The sequence below is a fragment of the Centropristis striata genome, chromosome 22 (genome assembly GCF_030273125.1).
Source record: "Centropristis striata isolate RG_2023a ecotype Rhode Island chromosome 22, C.striata_1.0, whole genome shotgun sequence".
Taxonomy (NCBI): Eukaryota; Metazoa; Chordata; class Actinopteri; order Perciformes; family Serranidae; genus Centropristis; species Centropristis striata.
This window is the reverse complement of record NC_081538.1, coordinates 7,224,731-7,233,774: the sequence shown is the minus strand read 5'-3', so window position 1 is coordinate 7,233,774 and position 9,044 is coordinate 7,224,731. Positions and strand designations below refer to the sequence as shown.

Sequence of the window (9,044 nt, the reverse complement as noted above, 5' to 3'; positions counted from 1 at the left end):
GGTTGAAATCAATGATCAGTTTAAAGTTAATGCCGTTTAGGTACCGAAACATGGTACCGTTTGATTTTACATGAATCGGTACTCGGTAGTACCGACGGAATTCGGTCGGTACCTATAAAAGTACCGAATTCGGTACCCATCCCTATGTAAAAGTAACTTAAACATTTGAAATTGTTAGCTAAAAGTAAAGGATAAACAGTTGAAATGGTCACTTAAAAGTTTAGGATAAAAAGTGGAAATTTTTATTTAAAAGACAAAAGAACAGTAGAAATAGCTATAAGTAGTGTTATATTACCAACTTACAGTATAAATAGTTTAAATTAAAGAATAAACAGGGAAATAAATAGCTCAAAGTAATGGATAAACAAGTTTCAATTGTCCGCTTAAAGTAATGGATCACCTTTTAGGGATGCAGGGCTGCGTCAAGAATAAAACCACTGGTGTAAGCTTAGTTTAAGATGCACGCTGTGTTCGCCAACCTCTTAAAAAGTTCAAGAAGGCAGCGGGTTGAGTTTATCTGATTTTGAGGCAGCCCTGTCCACCCACTGATTTATGTGTGTGTGTGTGTGCGCGCGTGTGAGATCATCCACTGGAGGCTGATGGTGAGAGCTGTCAGATTAATGTAGCCCCTAACTGTTTGTGCTTATTAGCTGGCTACATAACACTGACTGCATAACAGAGTGCGGAGGAGGCATTAGGGTGGGTAGTGAGAGGCTTATTCACATTTAAAACAGGAATTCCCCTGAAGTGAAATGATTTGACACAAGTGGTAAAGCTCAAATAAGAAAAAAAAAAGATTGTGTAATTGGGTGGTAATTTAATCAAGGTATTGCAAAACAAAAAAGCGTGATGGGTGTGTTCTTCACTGAATGTGACTCAGCGTGTACGATGACTGATGCTGAGATTATTTCCTGACTTCAGTGGAAGTCCGCTGAGTCCGTCCAACACACTCAGGTACTGTCGAGAATCCGAGAGCTCATTTCTTCCTGCGCAGAGCTTTTCAAGCTACAAACTAGATGTCTGAGCTTAGATCATTTCCTAATTTATCTCAAAGCTCCACAATGAAACTCGCTCTGTTTTTCAAGGGTTCAAAGAAAATCCACTGGAAACAAAGTGAGCCAGGCCTAGCTGTTGCCACAAAGCTTCTCTCTGAACAGCATGTTCTTCAAAAGCATGGCAGCACAACAAGAAAAATACAGTAAACTTGGAAAAAAAATCTCTTTATTTAAACTTCATCTTACAAAACTTTTTTGTGTGTAAACATAAGTGAGTGATTATGAAATCCCTTTTTTTCAGAGGAATGTTTTGTAATTTCTCAAATCAAAGCACGACATGAGATGTAAATAGTCTCTGGTATTTAGTCTCAGATGGTGCCAACATTCAGACACTATAAAAAGGATTAAGAACACATGCCACACACATACACACACCAACACCAAAGAATTTCTCCACTTACAGTAATAGTTCAGTCATGATTGTAGGCGCACGAGCACCTGATTCAAACCAGACGTTTGAGAGTATGTGGACTGGCTGACTCATGTCAGAGTGTTCTTTTTAGTTATTTCAACTCTTTATGCCTTTTTATTGACCCTGTACTGCCTTTTTGGTGGTTTGTAAAGCATTTTTAGACTTATTCTGCATAGTGCTATGCATAAATATAGTTTCTATATTATTCTAGGGCTGAGTATCACTACTTTTTTAGTACCAAATGTAGCATCAAACAGTTCACCTGTCATATGCTTCAGGCCATACCAGTAAGGAGTGATAAGACAATATTTAACATTAGAAAACTCTGGATGAGGGTTTTGGAGAAAATTATTTATATTTCTCTCAAAGGAATCTGAAAAAATAAGTATCTTATCAGCACATTTCCAGCCCTTATAGTCCAAACAACAGCCAGTAACAAGCAGTGAACTTCCAACACATTTGTCGCAAAACCAATGGTTTTAGTATAAAATAGACTGATTGTTATTCGACTACTTTATAAAGTCCATGTCAATTCATACATTCATTTTTTTGGGGGGGTTGTCGTTGTCATTTTAAATCTGTCAGCCTTCACTGAATTATATCTGAGACCCTTTTAGCCGCAAAGATTGTGTATAACTCAGAGTTAATATGAGATTTAATGCAGCCACTGACTGACCATATCAAGTTACTCTGTCTGCAAAGCCTCTGTCAGCATGTAATCAAGTTGATGGGGCACAGCGGCATTACAGGAACCACAGGAGGATAAAACAAGTGTGTTTGATTTATAAATACAGTTTGCGGTATTTGACATCAATGTCCATAAATTGGATGAGAGAAAATGGAGAAGTTGGGGAGACGATCGTTGCTGTGCTGAAATTGAGTTCATATAAATCGCTGCCTGCAGTTATTGATTTTTGAGTAAAATTTGAAAATCATGTTTCCTCAAATTGAATTAAACCACTAACTGAAGATCTAACTATGTTCCCTGTTGTTTTAGAACTTTGGTAATGTTCACTTTGTCCCACAAACACCTCAGTATTTACCAGGAAAAACATCCATTCTGCCTCATATTGTCACGGCCACATGGGGGGAATCACTTAACAGTCCTACTGGGCACAAACTTTTTTTCTGCAACTCGAAGACACATAAAAGGGCAACAAAGAAATGCATAATTACCACAAATGGGGAAAAAAACAACTATAAAGAGATACAAAATGGCCACAAATGGCTAAAAACAACTAGAAACCGACACAAAATGAAAACAAAGAGACACAAAATAACAACAATTGGGGGAAAACGTCTACAAAGACAACACAAAATGACCACAAAGAAACCCACAAAAGGGGCAAAACTACAAAGAGAAACAAAACGACCACAAAGAGAAGCAAAAGGACAATAAAAGGAAACAAGATGACAAGAGACACAAAAAGACAACAAAGAGACACAAAATGAAAAAGCCACATTATTTACAAAAAGAGATACAAGAGATGTAAAATGATCACAAGGACAATCACAAGGACAACAAGGAGACACAAAATAACCACAAATGGGGAAAAACAACTACAACGAGGCACAAAATGACAACAAAGAGACACAAAATTACAACAAAGAGGCACAAAATAACAACAAAGAGGCACAAACCCCTACAGAGACACAAAACAAATGCAAAAAGACAAAGTGAACACACAAGACAAGAAACAACCACAAAGAGAAACAGTGACTACGTAAAAAATGACCAGAATAGAGCATCAAAATTACAGAAAGATGCCTCATAAAGAGGCGGAAGCCTCACAAAGCTTGTGTCCTCCAGTTTAGAAAAGATGTTGCTGTCTCATGATCCACCCACGCTCCATCTTTCTTTCCTGGGCGTCTCCATCCATCTATCCCTCCGCCCAGCCCTAATCTGTCATCAGACAGTGAGAGCTTGTTTATGAGCGCTCTGCCTTTCAATCTCTCCATTCATCTTTCACTCCTCGCCCTCCGTCCCTCCATCATCCATCCATCCGTTACTTATCCTCAAGGCCCAGTCAATGATGACTGTTCTCCCAAACACATTTTCCCCCTCATCTGTTTCTCCCTCAATCCATCCATCCGCCGTCCCTCTCCACCCTCCCCACTCCTCTCTGCATCCTTCATTTTTCCTCAAAGCCCAGCAGTATTAGTGTCTGTTTCAGAGCCGTCTCTTCCACGAACCTGGCGTCGACGTTCTCCTGCTCCTCGAAAGGGTTCAGAGCTGCAACACAGGAAGAAGAGTTCGAGGGATGCAGCTTCTTATATTGGAGTTGCAATTGGACCACATAAACACACATTCTGTCTTAATCCTCCAAAGGCCTCTGTATCTAAATCAGCCAAGATACACACACACACACATACTCTACCTTGTTCCTCTATATCTGAGAGTATTTTTGCCAGGTAGGTAAGAGGCAGAAACTCAGGTCTGAAGCCTGGCTTGTCTCTGCCGGTGAATGCAAATCCCTGAGGAGGAAGAGAAAAAAAAACACTGTGAATTCTGCAGCATTTCCAGGATACACACAGTCGAGACAAATCTGCAGCAAATCCCAACAAAAATTAGTCACCTTAACTCACTTATTTCCTCTTCTGGATGAAGTTGGCTGCCGTTTAACTTTTTTGGCAGCCATACATTCTTATCTGTCATTGCGTGAAATGCCACTGGCTCCGCGAGCCAATTAGCTGACTGAAACTGGCCAACAGCATCGTCAAGTGGATAGATGATGTGTTAGCTTTACGAATGGGGTCACTGTTTAAACACGTTTGATAAAGAAAGCAGAGGAAAGCATTTTTCTGCGAGTGTAGCGTTGCAGAAAAAAGGAGTATCTGGGGGTTAACATATTTTAGGCTGTAAAGATTTTTTGTCACAAACTATGATAATAGCCCATCACAAGTTTTCAGAGCCAGAGAGGATGTGTTCAAAAAGCTTGTCTGGTCTAACCATTGCTTACTGTATGCAGTGAAACAGTTGTAGGCAAGTGGCTTACATGGGATTGTTTGAAAGTAACCCAAAATACCAACATGTGTCCTAAAAACTTTCTTCTTTAAGAGCAGACTATTACCATAGTATAAAAGAAGTAGACATAGTCACTGTGATGGTACTATGATGTTGAATATTTCAGTTTGTCATTTTGGCTGTCACCATCTTTGTTTTCTTGGAGCTAGAAGTGACCATAAGTGACTATGGAGTTGGGTAGTAGGACACTAACTTGTCACTAAGCTTGGATAGCAAGGTGCATCCATAATTCAAAATAAATTAAGTTAAATTAAAAGTGTATTTTAGTACAACCAAAGGCTGAATGTCACAATTAACTTTTATGACCTGGAAACATGTGAAAGTGTCAAAGTTCTAGGACAAAAACACAGAAGTGCTATTTTCTAAATCGAACCATAACTTACTACATCAAACCATGAAACAATAAACTCAATAGGAGATGTTCACTGCAGTAATAAATCAAGAGAGAAGCAGCAGATTTTCTCTTAGCCCTCTATACATTCTGCATTCTTCTTTTTGCAGCCGGTTGAGTCGCCCCCTGTTGTCCCTTATAAAGAATGCAGGTTTAAGGCACTTCCACATTCCCTTCACTTTTCAGACTAAGGTGGCTGCTTGAAAAAACTGTAAAAGTGCTTTATCCTCACATTTCAGGTGCTGGAACCAGCAAAAGTTTCGCTCATTTATTAAATATTTTGTTTTATAACCCAATACCTGCCAAACCAATGACATTCCCATCAGCCTCAGCTGTATTTTATTGCTAATTAGCAAATGTTATGTTCGCTTGTCTGCAGTGCCATAGCATGTACTCTCTGCAGCATGTGTGACACACTGTGCTGTGTTACCTTGTTTTTGTTGTGTTTCTCCAGCAGAGTCCTGACATAGTCTCTGGAGATCGATGCTGAGCTGACAGGATGGTCCCACATATGGTAGATCCTCTGCTCCATAGGCTACACACACACACACACACACACACACACACAGTAGAGTTTACATTTCAGGCATGTAGCTCATGTTATGAAGAAAATAATCCCTGAGGCAAGTGAACATCTGTCCTATTCTATTTTGCCAACTGGAACTCGAAGCCATTATTGAGGAGTTGACTGCTAATAAGGGATTCAGGAGAATTCGTGTTTTTCAGTGCCGGGAAATGCAAACAAACAGAGACTACAGGTGTGACTGACAATAAGAAAGAATGCAGCTTTTCCTCAGGGCTGCTTTCTGTCCATCTACAAACACGCTGCCAAGTTGATACAGAGCTGCTGAATCACTTGAAGGAATGTGTTATTTTCAGAGGTGGGAAGAAGCATGTTCAAGTGATGAATAAAAAGCTGCACCATGATCGCTGAAACTATTTGGTCTGATTCCATACAACTGTTTAAGAATATGCAGCTGTCTGACATTTATCATGGCAGAGTATATTTATAATGTAATTATATATCCTGGTGTACTTTTTTTCAGTGAAGTTCATTTTAGAAACTATTTATAGATCAAATAAACAGATGGGATAAAGCACTGGCAATATTGACAAATGGTAATGAATCCCTCAAATCCAGTTTGTCTTCATGCTTCCACTTACTCTCCTGTCATTTCAGATCCCGTCCTCCACTCAGCCCATTCAATCTACTCATTACCCTCATATGGTTTTTTCCCCACCCATCTTCTCACCTGTGCTTCATTCCTTCATTAGCCCATTTCCTCACTTGTAGCTAATCAGCCCTTCAGTGTACTTTATATATACTAGTTCAGTTTCAGTTGCCTTCTGCCAGACTCTCTTGATTCTTGCCAAGCTCTCCAAATATTCCCTTCTCCTGTTTGAAATGATTGGCAAGGAAACATAACTTTCTTACAATGGGCCAAAATCTTAGGAAGAAAACAAGCAATGGAACTTGTGACAAGAAGCTTTTAAAAAATATTTGCAATGTGAATATCATGACCAAACAAGAAGAGAGTTAGTTTTATTGGGCTGAAACAGTCAAATAAGCTAAAAAGGAGGGGGGATCAACTACTGAATTGTACAAAACCTTTAAAACCTTGGGAAGAGATTCAAGAGATAATTCAGAAGGATGACAAAAATTATGTTTAAACCTGTTTATCCACCAACTACTTCCTAAATTCTCAGTAACTAGCTAGTTGCTAGTCTTAGCTAAAGATTGAATTATAATGTGTATTAGTTGTTAAAAAACATCTGAGGCGCTGTCCAATTAAAAGCGATCAGCCAGAGAAATGTAAAGTCACACGAACTTGAGTTGCCCCTGCACATGATTCCCTTACATGCTAACTGAGCTAAAAACACCAAAGCTCTACATTATCCCTTACATCCCTTACCAAGCTAACACTGCTTAAGGTTTACATTATCACTCACACACTCAAATGCCATTAAAGCTCTACATTATCCCTTACATGCCAACTGAGCTAACACTGCTAAAGCTCTGCATTATCACTTACATGCTAACCAAGCTAATGCATTTGTCATTTAGCAAAATGTTACTGGCCATTAAGTTTGGCTATTTTAAGTATTCAGAATGTTAAAACAAATTTTAGGAATCGTCAGGTCAAATGTGTCGGCCATATTCCAGTAACTTATTTGTTTATTAAAACTGGTCAGTAATTAACAAGCTAATGTCAATTTTCTTCTATGAATACCATTAGCTAAGGAGCAATTACACCTGGGTGTAAAAATGTGTAAATCAATAACTGAACTTTTATATGAGCTAGTTTATGTGGTGCAATACTGTTTAATTCTGCACGTAGTGAACACTTTAATCATAACAAGGCTATATTGAACTTGTGAAGAGCTGGCGTATCTTGTTACTGGATAAAAGTGAAGCATAATATGAAGGTTTATTGGAATTCCACGGGATTTAAAGATGTATGTAATGAGAATTATGGGGGCGCTGAGTTTAGCCAAGATATAAATTTCCTACAGTTTGCCAGCATCTCCTGTTTTCTAACTCTGTGGGAGCGTTTGTGTGTGTGTGATGTACCTGCTAAATCTTTCCTGCCTGCCAAACTCACCCAACAAAAGTCTGATGGGCAGGAAACAGAACAGAGACACTAAACACTCAACATTCCTCTGACCACAATGCGGACGGAGAACACACACACAAACACGCACGCGCAGCTACAGAAGAAATATACTGTACCCACACGGGAACACGTGGAAGTTACACAACAGTTAGGGACACGCAAACACACACAGACTCAGTAGACAACTACCTACGCTACCCCCTCCCCATCGCACACACTCCCACACACCAGCCAGTTACACAAGTGCTTTGTGATTGGCTTGAGGGGGGCTTGAGGGAGATGAGACCTAAAATAACTTCAAACTCTTAATTGGACCAGAATGGGAAGTTTGGGGAGAGAACCATTGGAGAAAAGATCAAAACTTCCCCCCTCACTAATAGATGGGATTATAATAGCCTCATGCATTGTTTTACAGGCTGAGATATTCACTCTGGCCATGGACCCGGGTTTGTACGCTCAACATGTCATCATTTGGGTGGCAGACTCATCGAAACTACTCCTGGCCCTGCATTAAAACTTCATGTTTGGCCACAGACAGTCAGAAGTACCTCAGGGAGTCTCTTAAGTATGCTGAACTTCAGTCTCTCGTTGGCATCACTGTTGTCCAAATCTGAACACAAAGAGGAAAAGGAAAAAGAGAGGAGACATGGTGGTAATTACTCTTCTGAAGACAGATCTCACAGGGGAGGACAAATAATACACTGTGTCACACCTTCTCGCTATGCTTGTATTTCTAAATTAGATGCTCGAAATCCTTTGAAAGGGAACAAGGGATTAAAGAGTTGTTATTTTCTTTATCTGGAGACACTTCATGTAAAATAAATGCAAATAAAAACAGCAAAATCCCAGATCGCTATAACTGTTACAGCATATAACCCCTCTGCTCATATGCTGATTTCCTTTTTATTTAAGAAAAAACAAAAATATTAGAGGGATATTTCACTTTGATAGAAAACAGAAGATGTTTTGGCAAACAGGGCTTCACAAATGATCCCCTAAGAAAAAAGGATTCTGAGTCAGCACCACTTTCTTATTTTGGTTTTAAGAAGTTTAAGAATCCTATTTCTCCCAGGTGGTAGGAAGCATTCTGGGAGATGTAGTTTATCTAGGCTGTCTGAGGCAACCAACCTGTCTCAGCAAAAACTGCCTCATCTGACTTCTCACAATGTTGGTTGCATGACACTAACTACCTTCTCAAACTTTCTTCACCAATGAATTTGCACCGTTACTGCAGCTGCTGCACCTGATTATCTTTTTGCCCTCGAAGTACCCGAACTTCTCCACTGGCAGATGGTATTAGCTGGGTACACCAGTACTGAGCACTGGCACTTGATTTTTGTCCCCACAAGTAACCTTATTTCTATTTTTATGAGCTGTATTATTGACAAGCCGCTTTTTATCCCAATAAATGCTATTTATATCAAGATTTATAGGGAGAAACCAATCAATTCTATGTAAAATCTCATATTCAGCACCCACCTACAGCCTGAATGGAACGATCCATTGTTGCATGACCTAATTATCCCACCAATGCAATGATTCAACT

General features: G+C 39.4%; 1 protein-coding gene across 1 annotated transcript in view; it reads right to left on the bottom strand.

The window, feature by feature from the left end:
- Positions 1–963: 963 nt before the first annotated feature.
- The window catches only part of gsap (gamma-secretase activating protein), a 45,430-nt gene continuing 37,349 nt past the window's right edge, over positions 964–9,044 (bottom strand). The window contains exons 29-32 of the mRNA XM_059326124.1: positions 8,047–8,108; positions 5,314–5,418; positions 3,846–3,942; positions 964–3,700 (exon numbers count right to left, since the gene is read on the bottom strand). Of these exons, the coding sequence (XP_059182107.1) occupies positions 3,600–3,700; positions 3,846–3,942; positions 5,314–5,418; positions 8,047–8,108 (365 nt within the window). The 3' untranslated portion in view covers positions 964–3,599. The remainder of the gene's footprint in view (positions 3,701–3,845; positions 3,943–5,313; positions 5,419–8,046; positions 8,109–9,044) is intronic.